Source organism: Toxotes jaculatrix, chromosome 14, assembly GCF_017976425.1.
Source record: "Toxotes jaculatrix isolate fToxJac2 chromosome 14, fToxJac2.pri, whole genome shotgun sequence".
Classification (NCBI taxonomy): Eukaryota; Metazoa; Chordata; class Actinopteri; family Toxotidae; genus Toxotes; species Toxotes jaculatrix.
The window spans coordinates 6,723,898-6,742,013 of record NC_054407.1 but is presented as its reverse complement, the minus strand read 5'-3'; the positions used below and the strand labels follow the sequence as shown (position 1 = coordinate 6,742,013).

General features: G+C 41.1%; 3 protein-coding genes across 3 annotated transcripts; 1 reads left to right on the top strand and 2 right to left on the bottom strand.

Moving 5' to 3' along the window:
- Positions 1 to 4,586: 4,586 nt before the first annotated feature.
- LOC121193617 (mitochondrial ubiquitin ligase activator of nfkb 1-A) lies at positions 4,587 to 6,722 on the top strand. Its single transcript, XM_041056013.1, has 5 exons — positions 4,587 to 4,679; positions 4,823 to 4,944; positions 5,035 to 5,122; positions 5,209 to 5,329; positions 5,412 to 6,722. Exons 2-5 carry the CDS (start codon positions 4,828 to 4,830, stop codon positions 5,902 to 5,904), a joined length of 819 nt encoding a protein of 272 aa, XP_040911947.1. The 5' UTR covers positions 4,587 to 4,679; positions 4,823 to 4,827; the 3' UTR covers positions 5,905 to 6,722.
- Positions 6,723 to 6,822: 100 nt separating this feature from the next.
- eif2b5 (eukaryotic translation initiation factor 2B, subunit 5 epsilon) lies at positions 6,823 to 12,167 on the bottom strand. The gene is made up of 15 exons (XM_041056012.1): positions 11,967 to 12,167; positions 11,587 to 11,711; positions 11,302 to 11,487; positions 11,005 to 11,182; positions 10,831 to 10,911; positions 10,673 to 10,750; positions 10,264 to 10,576; positions 10,020 to 10,165; positions 9,450 to 9,591; positions 9,262 to 9,363; positions 9,067 to 9,168; positions 8,181 to 8,395; positions 7,956 to 8,081; positions 7,675 to 7,785; positions 6,823 to 7,087 (listed from the first exon to the last, which is right to left on the bottom strand). Exons 1-15 carry the CDS (start codon positions 12,123 to 12,125, stop codon positions 7,025 to 7,027), a joined length of 2,127 nt encoding a protein of 708 aa, XP_040911946.1. The 5' UTR covers positions 12,126 to 12,167; the 3' UTR covers positions 6,823 to 7,024.
- Positions 12,168 to 13,079: 912 nt separating this feature from the next.
- Positions 13,080 to 16,398, bottom strand: LOC121193191 (crystallin J1A-like). Its single transcript, XM_041055389.1, has 10 exons — positions 16,223 to 16,398; positions 15,938 to 16,004; positions 15,458 to 15,634; positions 15,145 to 15,243; positions 14,945 to 15,037; positions 14,696 to 14,852; positions 14,098 to 14,213; positions 13,749 to 13,826; positions 13,462 to 13,601; positions 13,080 to 13,375 (listed from the first exon to the last, which is right to left on the bottom strand). Exons 2-10 carry the CDS (start codon positions 16,002 to 16,004, stop codon positions 13,277 to 13,279), a joined length of 1,026 nt encoding a protein of 341 aa, XP_040911323.1. The 5' UTR covers positions 16,223 to 16,398; the 3' UTR covers positions 13,080 to 13,276.
- Positions 16,399 to 18,116: the final 1,718 nt, after the last annotated feature.

The window sequence follows — 18,116 nt, the reverse complement described above, 5'->3', positions numbered from 1 at the left end:
CTTTGTACCACTTTGTTTAGCCTAGTATTAATCATGAACAATTTTTTTTTTATCATGTATTGTGACACAAAAGTCTTGTGTTGCCTTCTCGGTTTGGAATTTGCATAAAAAAATATGATAAGCACCTTAAATACAATGCATAGTTAAAGATTAAACCAGTGTTTCCCAGCCTTTGTGGCTTGTTAACAAAGTTTGAGACGATGATTCAGACCACGAGTTGTGACCAGTTCCTCTTCTCAGGTGATTTCATTTGAATGTTCTATGTCCAAATGGGTAAAATTATACAATATTTAATGAACATAAAAGCTTAAAGTCAAAAAAATCTATAAATATTTGTATATCAGGATTTTTTTTACCTAATTAATCGTCTCAGGATCCTGCAGATTTATCTTGTCAATATTTATTCATTATTAATATTTATTTACAATTTTGCACTGGTACTTTTTTTAGGCAAAGGATCTGACTACTTCTTCCACCACTGCTCCTTTACTGAGAACAACAAATATGAAACCTTTGAGGACTTTCAGAGAAAAGAGAAAAGAACCTGGATCAGGACATGAGGAAAGCAGATGCTTCCATAAAGAATATGAGAGTTCACTGAATGGTTTGATGAAAAGGATGTGAAGAAATCCCTTCCTGATGTTGGTTTTTCCTTTAATTTATCTTCCGTCTGTGTCCTACACACACACAGCCTATTGTCTTAAAATATAATACAATAAATAATTGCAACAAATCAAATCCATTAATATTGCAAAGAAGCTGAGTTGACAGCTCTCTGATGCGGTCTGAACATAGATAGTGTAGCTATAGATAAGGTCATCGGCTTTACTTCACTCTGACTTAACATTCACAGTCCAACAAAGTACACACTAGGACCATTAACACAGTCTTTTTAAATTTACAGGTTCAGACCATATGGAAAACCATATAGACATTTGGACGAACTGTCGAGTTACATGCAATAAAAATCTAGTTCTCAGTTTGGTTCCCAGATATGGAGCTGGCCATAGCTGACACACTGCTGATAAGATAATGTTACTGAGAATACTCACCGAGTGATGCTTAGTGTATGTATGTACATGAAGAGACTGGAGCAAGCTGTGGAGAATAGAGAGATAAAAGCTTGTGATTAGTCAAAAACAGTGTGGACATGCTGAAAAAATGGCTGCTCTCTGTAGAATTTCTGGAACAACGCAAGTGAAAAACATGCAGCTTGTGTGTGTCTGCCTCTGGTCAGATGGTTGCTCTGTCATCGTGCACCAGTGTGCAGACTGTGAAGAGATGAGGATTATGTCGTTTACTTCTAACCTGATAACAATACACAGAATCGGTCTTTGTTTTCCATGCGTTGCCTCCTCCGGTGGCACCATGTTCTCTTCCCATATGTTTTACCGGTCTGGTTTTGCTATCAGTGGGTGACTCACCGAGGCTTATGAAAGCTTTAATGGATGTCAGAATAACCTTCCTCTGGGATGAAAGTCAAATGTTTGGGCTTTTGAGTTCGGCAGAATAAATCTCATGGAATTTCAGGAGACACAGAAAGCTTCTTTCCATTTTGAGTTTCTTGAGCTCATCCAGCTTTTCTGAGGCCTTTATATGACAATGTTTTTAAAGGTTTCTGATTCGTATGCAGACTCTCTTCCTCGTTAATCTATTAAAAAGCTTTTTTGTTAACATAGTCTGTGATGGTGCCAATCTTGTATTTCAGAATGAATTCATTAGCTTCTCTGTTGTGATATTTAGATATTATTACTGTGAACATTTGACATCATCAGTGTTTACCATTCTCTTGTGTAAGTTGGTAGTGGTGTTCTGTTGTCTCTGTGTCTCAAAATAACACTCATTTCCCATGAGCCCCTGTCATAAATATGATCTTTGCTTGTGAAGAAGTTGAGATTATTTGTATTTACCTCTTTTCTTCAGCAGAAACTTGTTTCTCTGTAAAATCAGGGACATCTTATCGCACCTCAAAGCAACACAAGATCTGCAGAAGAAGACAAACAGGGTGAAATATGATGCTAATCAGAAGCTACAAGGACCTCAATTACCGTAACTGAAGTATTAATTTTTCAAAATGAATGTGGGAATTATTTATCATCAGTAATTGCTACATAAATTCTTGCCTCACACACACATGCTCTAACATACCTCTGCCTCCTCACAAGCAGCCTGTGGAGGCTCATTTCATTGAGATGCTGTTATAAGAGTCTGAATTGACCTTCAAGATGTCAGTCAACAGCCTAGATATTTTTAATGGAGGCAATGATAGTGATTACAAAGATGCATCAAACTCATCAAAGCAAAATGAAGATCAGAGAGTGAAATTATCTTCCCAGCAGGGAGCCCGAAGGTAATGTAAATCTTTTTGTGTGCACAGTGTCGGTGTGTGTCTGCTTTAATACCCTGATGAGACTGTCCATAAATCCTGATAAAACAATGAGAGGAGGAATACTATTTCATTTTGTCAGCCTTGAAATCACAAAAATGTCATCTTTTCAGGAACTAAGAAAAACAGCTTTGTTTTTGGTTGTTGGATGGTGCTGTGGGCGTTGAAGGTGTTCTACAGACCATTTAAATGTTGGATTTTTTCCTCCATGTCATTCATCTTCTGAAGTGGAAACTTGAAAGTCAAAAAGACTGCAGGTAGACAGTTTACACCCAACAGTGAGGATTTGTTCTTGCAATAGTTCCCTGCATGCACACATGAACTGGATTTATCACTTAATGTCATGGACTTCTGACGGACCAGACATAAATGGAGGCATTTGTATTAACCAGCTATTATTACTGGATAGCTACACCTACAGCTCCTCTGCCAACCACTCTGCACCGTCTCATACAGTAGAGAAATAGTAGAGAGAAATAGTTTGGCGTGAGCACCCAGGCCTGTTCCTCTTAAGCAGTGTGTCTTTTCTCCACTCTCACTCATCAGCGAGGGGAAAGGCCAAAGGGTGTGTGCAGCTTTATAATAAATATGAGAGAATTTAGAGCCAGAAAGGAGGATTCTGGGACATTTTTTGCTGCTGAAATAAGAATAACAACTATTCATTTGCCAGAGAGTAGATTAAGGCAGATGTTTCATTTTGTCCTAATTTATTGTTCTTCTTTGGATCAATCCTCTTGCAAAGCCACTGCCTTCCCACACAGACAAAGCAGTTCTGCTTCAGAGCTGCTTTCTAAGCAGGTAAGTTGGCCGGTGAACTGTTTCCATGCTGCCCTACAGACATGTGAGACCATCAGTGTTGTCAGTGTCATCATGGAGGTTTGTTCCATGCAGGTTTGCAGATGTTGCACCAAGACTGCGTATGTTTGAGTAAACGGTGTTCGGTAAGAAAACCGATGTAATTTCTTTGAACTGAACTGAATAAAGCTATTTTTGCTGTCAGTAAGCAGTCAAGGACACACGCATTGAAGAGGACTGAAGAAACCTGAATCAGGACGAGCATAGCAATTATAATAAAGGGAGCGCTGAGGCCTTTAGAGGTTCCTCCCTCCTCTGCTCATTGAATTGAACAATATAAAAGTTGTATGAGATGCCCCTGAAGATTCACTGCTATCTGTGAAACTGAATAGGCCAGCAGAGATATACTTCACAGTAATCTGTCGTTCCAGTAGTGCAGATACATCTTCAGTTTTCAACAATTCTATTCACGATCAGAAGAAAATAAGGTCTGGAAACTATGAATGACGGCAGCACTCAGATGACAGGGGAATATATGACCACATATTTAAAACGTGTATATTCACAGTCAAATACTGCTGGCCAGATCTTTGTGTGCTATTCAGTACAGAGAGAGAGAGAGAGAGAGAGAGAGAGAGAGAGAGAGAGAGAGAGAGAGAGAGAGAGAGAGCGAGAGAAAGGAAGCTGGTAAAACCTGTGATGCTTTACTTTATGAATCATAGCTATATTACGTTGGAGAATGTTGATCAAAGCAACGTTTGGTAAAAACATGATCAGGGTTAGCTGCTGCAGAGCTGAGTGTATTTACGTGATCTACATGTATCCAGGGAGTCACAAGATAAATCTGAGAAGAATCATGAACAAATCATTCTGCTATACAAAATGATTTTACATGTTTTTTGGGGGATTTTTCTTCTGTGTTGTGAAATACTGGATAGACTGACCTCAGACCTTTAGAATTCGAGTGAAAACAATCTGTTTATTTTACTCTAATCTGTTTTCTTATTCATTCATTTATACTTTATCAGCTAAGTATATTTCATTGTTAAAACTTTTGTTCTTTGACTTTTTAAAGTAAAATTTTAATTCAGGGCTTTAACTTGTCACAGGGGCATTTTTACAGTGATGTCTTTTATACTTGAGTAAATTGCTGCTTACTGTAAATGGAATGATATGAGTACTTCTTCCAGCACAGGATTTAGGTGAGCATGAGCTTAATAACAAAAAGCAAAGGGAAAGCTCAGGTAGCCTCAGGTAGTTTCCTCCATGACTTATTTCTATGTGCAAGTCATTTATTAAGGGACGCTGCTGCCGCCTGGTGGTTAAAGTGCTCAAAGGCAAAAAAAAAAAAAAAAAAAATCTGCTTATTTACTATTGGCTGATGAAACATGACGCGACGTGGGCAAACGAGGAAATGAAAACCAAATTAAAGCTTTTGTTTTCGATTTACGGAACCAAACTACAGATGTGTTACAGTTCTACCTGCTAGTTTTTACAGGTGAGTCTTTTTTTCCCATCTGTTCTTAATCTAATTATTCTCCAAAAACATGCGTCGTACTCCTACACTGATAATGACTTTGTGCAGTGGTGCAGTTTGGCATGTGTTTGGCCGCACAGCACTGACTGACTGCCTCTCCACAGACACGATGAGTGACTTCCCTGTTAACCCGCTGGTTGTGATCGGTATCGGGTCCAGCTTTGCCTTCTCTGGCCTGTTTTATCATTTATACCAGGAAAAGAAGAAAGAGTTGCAGAAGCTGAAGGCAAGTACATCATTGCCCAAGTCCCATAAACGTTAAAGACAGCTCTGCTTTTATAATGATCTAAATCATTCTTCTCCTTTTGTTTTAAAGGAAATACCCTTTTTCAAACCAGACCAACATCTGGTCCAAGTACTGAAAGCATCTCCCCACAAGCGCCTTCAGTATGTTGCTGTAGAAGGTACAAACTTATTTAAATAATTAGCATTTTAGTGAATGGGGTCAGTCTAAAAGCTAATTGTAAGTTTTTCTCATGTCTGATTGAAGGCCTGGTTCTGGCAGAAGGGGAGCCTCTGGCCAGCCAGTATGTCCCACGATGCTTTGGTGTGATTCAGAAGACAGCTGTGCAGGAACACTGGAAATACTGGAACACTCTCACCAGGACATGGTACATAAGCCTCGAGAACACACCAAAAATGTCTCTCTGTCAGTCTACTAGCATGTTAATAACAGCTTAATTCATTTTCCAGGAATTCTCGGGCGATGAATAGGAAAGAGACCAGCAACTGTGTGCCCTTCAGCCTGGTCAGCCCTGGAGCCTACATCAATGACTTGTATGTGAAGGTGCAGAACCCTCTGGAGGCCTCTGGGGGCTACCTGGAGAGGGTTTACCACAAATTAAAACATGCAGAGGAGGGCTTCGTGAACATAGTGTTGCAGGGCCTCAGTGGGGAGAAACCTGTGGCAATGGAGGAGAGCGAGGAGCTTCTGCGGGTGGGGAGCATCCTGACTGGGTTTGGGGAGGTGGTGCTAGAGGGAGGCCAGGTGATGAGGCTGCAAGCCCCACAGGATGGCCGCAAGTACATCCTGGTGCCCAGTGACTACAAGAGCTTTATGGACAGACACGAGAGTTCAGCCAGCATGTGGAAGACACTGACTGTTGTTACTGGCCTCACAGGAGCCTCTGTTCTAGCCGGGGTTATTTATAATTTAGTTGCAAAACAGGATGACAGATCAAAGTAGGCTTTGCAGTTCCCAAAACTGCCTCAGGTGTTTTGTCAACTCAGCTTTACAGGTTCCACAGCACAGTCCTGAAGTTTAGATAATTCAGTTGCACATTTAGGATTATTTCACCACTGCCAGGTATTTCCTTGTCATATCATAACTACAGTGAATGTGAGGGGTAAAACACAACAACTTTGGCTTTGTAACACATTTGTGAAATAAAAAAACGTATGAGCATAAGAACAAAACTGAAAGCATGACATTTTGCAAAATAGAAAAAAGCAGTGTAGTCTGACAAAGACTACAAGACAGGCCTAAAGCAGTCGACATTATTTCTTTAGTCACTGTGTCACAAAGGTTACAGATGGAACAACTCAGAAGAGTGTGCATTAAATGCAGAGTATTTTACCTCCTGTGATTTATTAACTTATAAGTCAAAACTTCACAGCTACTTTATCAAGGGAAAATTTTATTTTTGTAATGACAGTATATTTTTTAATAATCTTACATTAAAGCAAAATTCTGTTTGAGTTACATCATGTCAAAAATCTAATCAAGCTTTTGATATTCTTTTGCTCTTACTTTACTTTAAGGCATTTACTGTAAATGTGATCAGAGAAATAATTAACAGTCCAGGATGCCAGTCAGTTTGTCCAGACAGGATGGGATGGCGTGAAATTGAAATTTACTGTGATTATGAACATATCAATTTAGTTGCTAATCTTCTACCTCTGAAATCATGTTTTTCCTGTATTGTTTTATGGCCTGTCATTAGTGTTTAGTTTATAAATTAAAAAACTGAGCTAAACACTACATATAATAATAATAATAAAAATCTCTGCAAACCTTGTATCAGCAGTTTTATCTTGAGTGAAATATTTTATGTTGTTGACAAAAAAAGTGAGTCAAATGATATTTAAACATATTTCCAAGCAGTCTGAGAGTCTTTCTTCTTTATTTAAAAAGTGACATTCGTAGCACACAGCCCGATCAATCGGCTCCATGAGTTACAAATGTATTGTATGACAGCTTCAACTGTACAGAGCAGATCCGTGGCGGCAGAAAGCTGCTGTAGAGGGTAAAACTAACTGCCCGAATCCCTTTTTTCCACACAACAGTTTTCCTTTGTCTTTTCTTATTATTCCCCTTCCTCCTCTGAAGACTCCTCAGCCTCCTCCAGCCACTGGATGAACTTCTGCAGCTGTTGGTGGAAAACAGAGCTGTCAGAATTTTTTTTTTTTTTTTTTTTAAACCATAAAAAATGGTGATGGAGAGAGGAGGAAACGGGAGCTCCAGGGAGGTCTAATAGAACCACTGCAGTTACAGTGAATGTTTACACATTCTCATGGCTGTGGTATGAATGACTAGACGCTAACTGTTAAAAAGCAGGGTTGAACTGATCATTGATGAATTAAAAAATGCACAAATACCAATACACTGTTCAGGCTGTTAGGAGTTAAACACAATGCTGCTGAAAAGCTTAGGTAAGTGGATCTATCCTCTTTTATAAACAAGGTTATAGTTCATATAAATCACTGTATCACTACAGTGGTGCCCATTTGTTCTACATACCTGCGTTCAACAATGTTCCCTGTGTGTTTAGGAATAACTCTGTGTTTTTCCTTTCCAAAATGATAACCCACTGGGACCAGCTGGTAACATAACACTGTTCCACTTTTACTCAGATTGCTTACCACATCAACTGATCACTTTAACCCTTTGTTGTATAATGACGTGGCGTGGCGTGAAGCCCTACGTCCTGTGTGAGCCAGTTAACCCTGTACTTACCCCCTGGTTCTTGCGGAGCTGTCTGCTCTTGTCGGTGGTGGCTCCCTGGGAGAACCAGCGTAGTATCATCTCTTCCTCCAGTATCTCCAGCTGGTACATGCTCATCAGGACCTGGAAGGGAGGGAAAAAAAAACATCCCACAGCATCTTCAGCACCAGGCAGAGTAAACTGCAGAATTACATTGTTGGTTATGTTTCATGGCCACTATATTTTCTTGTAACCTGAGTTTGATCTTCATAAGAGTCAGCAGATTACTGACTGTAGGTGGTAGTGACCCTCACCTTGACCATGGCAGCCCAGTGGCTCTCCTGCTCCAGGAAGTGCTCTTCAAAGGCAGAGAGACAGTCCAGATGGTCCTGTGCTCTCTTCACATAGTTCTTAAACACTGGTGCCCAATTTTTCAATAGCTGAGAGGAGGACAAAGACAAAAGACAAAACTTATATTTAGTTATATAAATGTCCTATTTAAAAAAAAAAAAATAACAGAAATTTGGTAGTTTATTCACCGGCTCGAGCGTAGTAACGTATTTTGATGCGGTGAGCTGAGGGCCATGCTGCTGAAAAGGGTACTCCAGAACCACTCTGGTCAGAATCTGCATCACCTCCTTCAGACTGATATTGTAGGCATACTTGAGAGAGTTGATCTCGAGTACCAGATTGTCACAGCTGATGTTTTCCTCCAAGCCTCTCTGCAGAGTCCCCAGCACCTCCATCTGGAAAACTAAACATCAACAGATCAATGGCTCCTTATTTCCTAATAATTTTTACATTTTTCATGGAGTGTATCTTAGAACTATGTAATCTAATCCTCAGTGAATATTCATTAGCTACAGGAAACTTTATTTTACATTTATTTTGAATGATGCCTTTAGACAAATTTCTCTTTTTCCCATGTTCCCACGATCTGTTGTGCACTGACTGAAAGACTCTATGTTACAGTCGCTCATAATTCCCTATAATTAGTTACAACTTACATTGTTCTCAGCAGAAAACGCCCTAAGAAATTATTAGGAATTTAAAGACAAACTGCTGCCCTTCTCTGTTTTAAATCATTGTACTATGAGTCTCACTGGATGTAGGACTATTGGTCAGACAAAACAAGCAATCTGAAGATATCACCTGAGGCTCAGGAAAGTTTACAAGGGCAATTTTCACTATTTTCTGACATTATCCAGACAAAACTAATGAAACTATTTATTTATTATTGCAGCCCTTGTGTGTAATACTTCTCATTTCCACTGGAAACATGAGCAAATTCCTGTGAAGTTAAGTCAGAACTGAGGCAGAGAATGTTGATTCTGGTCTTGTTGTTGGTGTTTTGTCTCTTTGGACAGTAGAGAGCAGCCTTGTGGTTCCACAGGCAGGTAAGTTAAACATTTTGTCCCTTCTCACCTTTGACATCGTCCATCTCAGGAGAGGGGATCACTGGATCGTCTGGACCATCGGGTTCGCTGTCCTCACTTTCACTCTCAGGATCAGGGTTCAACACCAAGCCTGGTGAACAAGAAATAAATCACAGGCTGCTTGGACCCGGACTACAGCATCATGGGAAACGCCAGTTTTACAAACTCAAGGGTTCTGTCCTACCCCAGAGACACTGAGCCAACTCCTCATCCTCTGTATCGTCCAGGCTGCTGGCCTTCCAGATGTAGCCTTGCCCCTCTGCTCCAACCTCTGCTGGGTTGAAAACTGGGGGACAGATGAAAATACCAAGTGTGAGCCACTACAAGAAACATTTAAGTAGTTTAACAACTTATGAATTTGTCAATACACACCTTTCTGTTTGGTTTTGTCTTTACTTTGACCAACCTCCGCATCATCGCTGAGGAATTCATCATCATCCTCTTCCTCCTCCTCTGGGTGGTGCATGGACACCACAGTGCCCTCTGGTAGGGAGACGTTTGGTCCAATCACCACCTGGAAAACAGTTCACAGGCAAATCAACATCTGAAGATATTACTTTATTATATCTGGTGCCACTGTTGAAGATTGGATGCTGGGAAATCATCTCGGTACAAACAAAGTGATGGAAAGAGAAATACAAGGACTTTATCCACAAAGTGTCTTATCTCACCACCAGAGGTCCTCATAAATAGCACTTAAAATTCCTATGTGCTTTCTCAAAACACTTTTTCAAAAGCTGCTGACATATTTCTAGTGTACGAACAAATTTTTCATTAATTTATGTCAATTTATGTCACTGTTTCCACACATTAAACTATATAAAATACTATGTGGACAAGTGTCACATCTATTTCGTCCACTACACTGGATAGCTCAGGATTACAATCACATTTTTGTAACACAGACACTTAAAATGAGGAATAAATAATGACAATACTTACGTTATATGCCAGGACACACTGTTTATTAAGCGTCACACCTTCTTTAACCTCAGCCTTGTCACAGACCACAGACTGGCTGATCACCACGTTACTGGCAACGTGAACATTGTTCCAGATGTAGGCATGCTTCAGGATTACATTGTCACCTGTTACAATAAAATGAGAGGAATATTAATCACACTTATTTTCAAAAACAAGGTTCTACTTTTTAATAGTGTGTAATAGTGCTGTCCAGTGAACTCACCTATGGTGCAATTGTTACCGATGACACTGTTAGAAATGTGACAGTTAGCACCGATGCTGGTGTCACAGCCAATGAGAACGTTCTCCTCCATCTGGCTGCCGTGGCCCAGGCTGACTCCGGACCCTCTGTAAACATTGTGGCGAGAGTACGTGCAGCTCCGTCCCTCCTGGTCCGTGAAGTTAGCCTCAGGGGTGAGAGGGTAGACCCACCGCCGCACGAGGTCCGATGATACCGAATCATACATGAGCAAGTTGGACACTCTGACACCGTAACCGTCCTTGGTGACGTGCATGTGTATCTGGTTTCCCAAGATCTGAAGAAACAAAATAAATTATGGCTTTTGTTTCCCCAAACAGCAGCTTAGAGTCCAACTTTCCAATTTCCAAAGTCCGAAATGGCTGTGAAATACCTCTTCATTGACCAAGATCCCTCTGACAAAGTCATTTCTTGTTTGGTAGTCAAAATTGTCAGTGAAGAGCTCGGCAACCTGGAAAATGAGGAAAAACCCATGTTACCACAGACAACAAACATGAATTTAACAATTCAAATGTCTGTTTCTAAAATGACCTGTGGAGAGCAAATACTGATGTGGCAGTCAAGGAGGTCGTGTCTGATTTCAAACTCATCACTTCCACTGTGGAAAATGTTCTGCAAAACACAAACAGGAGCAGCTGTCACTCATCAATCCAAAGCCAAACTGTGTTAAAAATGTGACACACCTCTACAGAAACGGCCTGTTACCATGGGAAACTGTAGCTTCTTCAGCCCTTGTGTCTTCTGGTAGTGTAAAATCCGCTGGCTCTTGCTGTCCATAGCGACAATGACATCATCTTCCTCACAGCGAGACTTGTGACCTGGTGATGATTCCTTAAAGATCATTGTCATCACTGAGATGTTCTTCTCTGCCTTTCGACGATGCCTGTGTACAACAAATATAACGCATAGAACAAATATTTTGGATGAGAGCAAGTTAGTCCTGGGCAGCACTATCATTACAATTTCTCCAAACTATATAAAAAGACTTAGAGTATCTCTTACCTGTGCTCTTGCAGTGCCTGGCTGACATCGATATTCGACACCACATCTCCATACACCAACACAAAGTCTGAGCGCACAAGGTTCTTTGCATCGACGTCCCTGAGCACATCCCCCAGGGAGCGGTACAGGTCTGAGGTGATGATGTGGACTGTGTTCGGAGAGGTGGGTCGACACCACTTTGACTTTCTGTCACAGTGACACAGAGTCTGGTCAGAATCTTTCACTGACAACTTCACTGACAATTTGCACCGAAGAAGCTCCTCACACAGTTTTAGAGAAACTTACAGTAAGTGATCCTTGATTTTACTGGCCATCCAGCAGCAGAAGACAAATGTTTCCTGCACCCCAGTGGATGTGAGGAACTCCAGGGTGTAGTCGATCATGGCAATATTACCCAGCGGCAGCAAAGCCTTCATCAGTGAAAATGTGACAGATGACGTTAGCAATCGGAGTAAAGTAACTGTACACGATGGAAGCTGAAAATAGCTCCTCATTAACTATAACAACAAAACCAACAACACAGCGCCTCAATCAAGCGTTTTCATTTTGCATGTTCAGCTACAATGAAGTGATTTCATCAGCATCAGTGAGGCTCTGTCACTGTTTACAGCATGGGCAGATGTTAGCTACCATTAGCATCCCAGTTAGCTTAGCTCGGTGCCTACCCGCGGCTGGTCTTTGGTCACCGGGAAAAACCTCCGGTTGAAGCTGTCAGCGACTAAAACGGCCTGCAGCGGCTGCTCCTCTTCCTCCTGTTCACCTGCACCTTTTCGGCCTGAAAGACCAGGACCCGGGCGACTCTGTTTTCCTCCTTTACCGGCCATGTTTCTGTTTGACTCCCAAGTGCTACACAAGTCTGCAGTCCGACGTAACTACGGTGGCTGTGAGGGACAATCTTCTTGTCGTGGCTGTACTATAGCCTGTGTTCGCATACGGGGTATTTCAGGATTTAAAATTATTACAGGAAAGTATATAATTAACAAACAATAAACAATAAATCAGTTCAGCTACAGTCAAAAACGCATAGAAGACAATAAAATGACAACATAATTATCAACAATTTACATTGCCATGGGTCTTACTCTTACATCAGTCTATTCATGGCCCTTAACACAGGGGTTCATGCAGACGACTCTCAAACAGTACATCACTCACCTGTCATACCAGCTATGAATGCTGACTATGTTCCGATCTTGTGACTGTTCAAGCAAAGCTGTATTACTAACAGGGGTTTCAAGGCTCCAGGTTCAGTGTGTGGCAGTTTGTTCGTGGATATTTGATTGTGAATATAAGAACCTGCATCACTAAGGCACCACAACATTTAATCGCATTATTACAAATAAAAGGACACAGCAAACCTGGGGCGGGACTTAAAGGCAACAGGACACATACACGATGCAAAGAGAGTGCGAGGAACATGGTATTAATAGGGCCCCAAACCTTGCCATGGGCCCGGGGCCTCCCAATGAATTAATCCAACCCTTTTCACAAAGTGCTGGTTGTGATCATCCCCATAAGACGATGATAAATTTGGCAAAAATATTTTAATTACTATGTGCACATAATAAAACAAAGCAAGCCGCCTCTCGTTCACAGACCAACCCTGAAATGTATGGACAGTAGATACAATTTCTGATCTGCTGGATGTAATCTAGAACTGCATACTTCTTCATCAGAAACATGGTCAAATCTCTGTTAACTATCACTGGTTGACACAGGCTACATATAGTTCAGTCCCAATCAGTAAAGAATAAAAAGTTCTCCATAATATATTTTTTGAATAACTTTATTGCAGATAGACTCACGTTAAGTACATCTGAACCAACATGTTTAACTTAAACAGAGACAAAAACATCTGGCTCCTGCCGTCCAGCAGTTTAGACAAGAACCTTCATTCACTGTTCTGTAAAAGCTCAACAGTTCTTCATGATGTTCTTAGCCACTTCAGATAGCAGATAAATACACTGCCAGGAAACTACTGGTGGTGTTTGGTTATCTTCTCAGCATGTGCCAAAACTGAGTCATATTGCAGGGTTCTGGATATCCAGGAAGATGGAATTCCCTCGAGTCCAACCTAGGAGAATTAAAATGTCGCATTTTATAAACCAGTACTGGTATACCGCTGAATACGACAAACGTAAGATTAGCACACAGTCTTACCTGAGCCCCAAGACATGCCCCAATGAAGGATCCTCGGCTGCAGGTGCATCCCCCACAGCTCATGGTATCTCTGATAGCCTGCTCATACTGCTTGGCTGTCAGGACTCCATGCAGCGCTGCTTGGAACGCACCCGGCAAACCTGAAAGAAAACCAGAACCTGATGTAAATGACATGAAGGTATTTTAACAGGCTGTCTCAATATTTGACATATTAAAAGACAGCTACCTGAGATACAGGTAGTATGATGTAACGGTGAAAGAGGTTAAAACAAGCTGTGTGAGGATACCTCAAGTGTTTGGAAACACAGAGGGGATTATCTCCTGAGGAGTCCTGGATAAATTCTCCTTCACCTGATGAATGTGCCCTGAAATCAGGCAGAAAAGAAAGAAAATATGAACTTATATTAAACATACATTTGTGCATGTTCCTTTGACTTCAGACTGAGGAATTCAGAAAACTGACCGGGTTAAAGTACTGTTAAATTATTACACATTTTGACCATTTAGTATAGGCCTACTAAAAGAGAAACAAAAAATGGGGGAGAAGGAAAATGAGGAAGGGTAAATCCTTTAATCCCATGACTCAGTCCCATGACTGTAATGTATTGAGGCAACTATGCTGCAGGCCTCACATACCAATGACTGCTTTGTCCAGGTCCTGGGGCTGTTTTCTGTTTGTGTCACTGAGCTGATCGAGCACTGTGTCCAAGGCTTTTGGATCAGGACCATTCAAGATGAAATGCTCCAGGAACCTGGAAAATAAGTCAATTTACAATCAATAATATCTCTTAATCTTAGTGTGGATCCCATCTGCACTCAATACTTGGTTTTGTTCTCTCCCTACATGTTGGTTTCTAATTTAACCAGTGTATTCTGCACACTTGACATTTTTAATTAGTATCTTAAAATTACAGTCTCAAGGTTGCACTGAACCAGATTTCATTTACCACATGTGAAATACTGAACCCCATGAACCAGCTAATATTATGTCCGTGATATGCAGCAATGTTGCTTAGCACAGAACATTAGGGACTGTACGTGCAGCTTACTCTACATTACCATAAATAATGAAGCAAACAATAACTACTTTTAAAGAGTTTATTTGGAGGATTGATGATATAAAGCTTAGACAGGACAATCACATTCTAACTTCTTAGATATGATTAAAATCCCAGTGGATCAGCTAAGTGAAAATATAAAAGAGTGAATCAATTTATTAGAAACACACACTGACCTTGCTGCTGCCAGAGTCTCTGCCACACATGCGTCATTGTTCTGTGTGACACGAGTGGCCTGCTCAACCTTTTCCAGCATGTCAGGCTTTCCTGCATAAAAAGCCACTACAGGAGCCAGTTTGGCTACTCCATCAATCTGACAGTCGTTCTCACATCCTGGGGAAAACACACTGGTTAGAAGTGTTTCTGATCATAATGCCACAGCTACAAGGCATTGTTGTAACAGTGATTCAGTACCAGGGCTTTACCTGTCTCCTCTTTGCCTGCATCCACATTCTTCAGGAAGCTCTTTAAACTTGCATGTCTCCATGGTCCCTCGATGGGCAGCTGTGGTCTTGGGCCTTTTATTATACAGAAAAAGTACCACCAGCATTCCCACCTTAGTACGTGGAAAAGGTGAATGGATTCTTTATCAAAAACAGTGCAACATAGTGGATTGGTTTCTTACCTCCTCTCTCTCTGTAAGGATCGTTGACGGGTGTGTCATACTCTGATCCAGGCCCAAAGAATTTTAGAGTGCGCTGCTTCAGATCGTCAGCATGTAGACCTGGTCCAATCAGTCAGACAGCTTAGACAAAGACGAGCACACAACTCTAACTGTGAAAACATATGTTTGTAATAATTTGTTAGAGCCTACAGAAAGCTTTAGGGCCTGGGGATTGTGGTCAGATATACAGTTTACTATGCTGTTACCTTCCACTGAGAGACAATCAGAACCAGCCTGCACCTGACATGAATCTGTGGTGAAGAAACACGCCTACCTCCACATTCAGACAGGGACTCCAGCAAAACATACGCCTGGTCTCCATAGCAGCTCTGCTGGCCCGTCTGCCTCCTGTAGAACGGGTTGGCCGACTCAGACCGGAATTCAGGGTTTGGATCCTGAGCCAGAATCCCCTGCAGCTTCTGGAGGTCATACACCCAGTGGAGAGGCTGCGCTGTAGGGTCAAATCATAAGATCACTTTACTTCTGCGATGGGTGGCTGTGATGAAAACTGTGTATATTTGTGGTAAAGGTGTTAGAAGATGTCCAAACACTGCTATTGTTTTTAAGGGCAAAGACTTAATTATATCAAAAAAAAGTAGAACCTGAGCTGAAAAGTGAAAATTGTGGTTTAATGGTTTTATTGTATTTTAAACACAGGGTAGAACAAGAAAACTCATTTTGACTTAAAGGCATCTTACTGACAACATAGCATATGATCTAACACTACAGTATGACAAACTTTTATTATTATTACCTGCTGCATCTGCAACAGCTGATCCAACAATGGCTCCTATTGCTCTGTTCGCCACAGCTGAGGCCATCTGTGAAAACATGCACCGAATTACTGCACTACTCTCATTACATGTCTGTGTAACTGACAGAGAGCAGTTTGATGCTATCTTCGCTCTGTTATCTGTCCTTCATCAGCTGACAGGATCAGCTCAGCTTCAGTCCCCTGTGACTGGAAAGCAGCGGCGCTTTTCTCTGTTCAAGCTACAACACTGACCCATAAACACTGGCTGACATTGACAAGTCTTACCTCAGACCGCGTTTTATGAGTATGTACAAACTAACTCTGACACTCAGAGTCTGTCTGTAGGCTGTGTCCGCTCTCTGCACCTCCTGTAGGCCAACGATGTCGATTTTATTCATCCAGAAATTACATACAATCTATACGGATCTCCGACCATACGTTATGAAACAGTAACCTCTTTAGCCCCGCCCACAGGGAAGCAGCTGAATAACCCCGCCCCCCTCAGGTCACCCTCTGAACTGACTGACATTACAAAATGGACAGAGTGAATTAATATCCTTTATATTATATTATATTATATTATATTATATTATATTATATTATATTATATTATATTATATTATACAGTTTAGGAGATTTAATGTTATCATATTATTCATATGGTGGATTTTATAAGCTACATATAAAAAGAACATCCAAAACACTGACAAACTGACAATGAAAGTAGCATGCATAGTAGACTAGTGTAAAGTATCAAACCCTTGTATGTAAGTTTTCAACAGTCCATGAAACTTTCCTAAAGTTTCCAGCACCTAAGCTGATTATAACATCTCACAGGGCTCAAAGACTCATAACTCTGTTAGGGTTTTGGACACAGTTTTAAGCAGAGAGCGTCATCTACTGACCAGGAGAGGTAACTGCTGAGGACAAACTGTAATGGGACGGAAACTGGATGAGTTCCTTCTCATGGACAAGCCTGTAGGCTGTCCACCTATATTAGAAACCAGTATCACATCAGAGGACGAGCAGCTGACCTCTACACACGCAAAAAAAATGGGCCTTTCAATGTTTAAAAAAAGAATAAAAAAACATGCCACAGTACTCTGAAATAACCAGGGTAAGGTCACTCTAACCTCGACGCCCTGGAAGCAGGTTAAAAGGATTTCATTGAAGTCAAACTTTATATTATGCATTGTTTGGTTCATCACATCACTTAGTCATCAGTAGAATTTTCCTGGTCTACGAGACTATGTTTACTTTTAATGAGAGTGGACCCACATGTCACCAGATGAATCTAATGGGAATAGTGAGATTTCACAATACAATATCTGATTTGTAAAACCTGCAAAAACTGAAAAGCATCCAATAATGATCTGGAGTATCTGGACACAACACATTTAGTTGCTCTTAGCATTTAAGTCACACATGCATAAACTGACTAAAAAGTTTTTCTCATTTCTTTTTGAATGCAGATCTGCTGACTGAAAAATGTTATGGAAGCCGTATTGGAGGACGTACTGTCACAACATGAGAAATGTAAATGAAACTCATTTAAAACACTGCCCCTTCATTTTAAGCCTCTATCTCATACCATTTTATTAGATGTTTACAGTAACACAGTAAGCCACGCAGCTTAACTTTCACAGTCACTGACACCATCACCATACACACACACACACAGTCACAGTCAGTGCATCTTTGACTCTTCCCTTCAAACAAAATCTTTCCACCTTTAGTACTCTAGGCCTGCGTGCCTTGCCACAGAAAAGAGGGGTGTGACGCGTACGTGTGTGTGTTGGGGTGTGTTAGGAGTCTGAAGAAGTATTACGATACCACGCAGCCTGCATTTATTTATAGCTTACCTCTTCCCTTTCAATTTGTAAAGTAATATCTCATGCGATCATCTCAAGCGTACATGCACACATTGCACAGGACACACGTGTACTGTATCAGGCTCAGACTCAAAGATTTTAAGACTCTAAACTCTGTAAAACTCTATGTTTCACTTTCTTCTTGAGTCAGGGCTAAGTGACACCTATGCACTCTGAATCCTCAGCAGGTGCACCGCCCTCTCCTCTCTGCTCCCTCTTCTCCATGTCCCCGAGTGACCCAGCTCCACATTCTAGCGCTGCGACGGTGCCAGCAGCAGCAAATTAGACACCAGCACCCCCTCCTGATA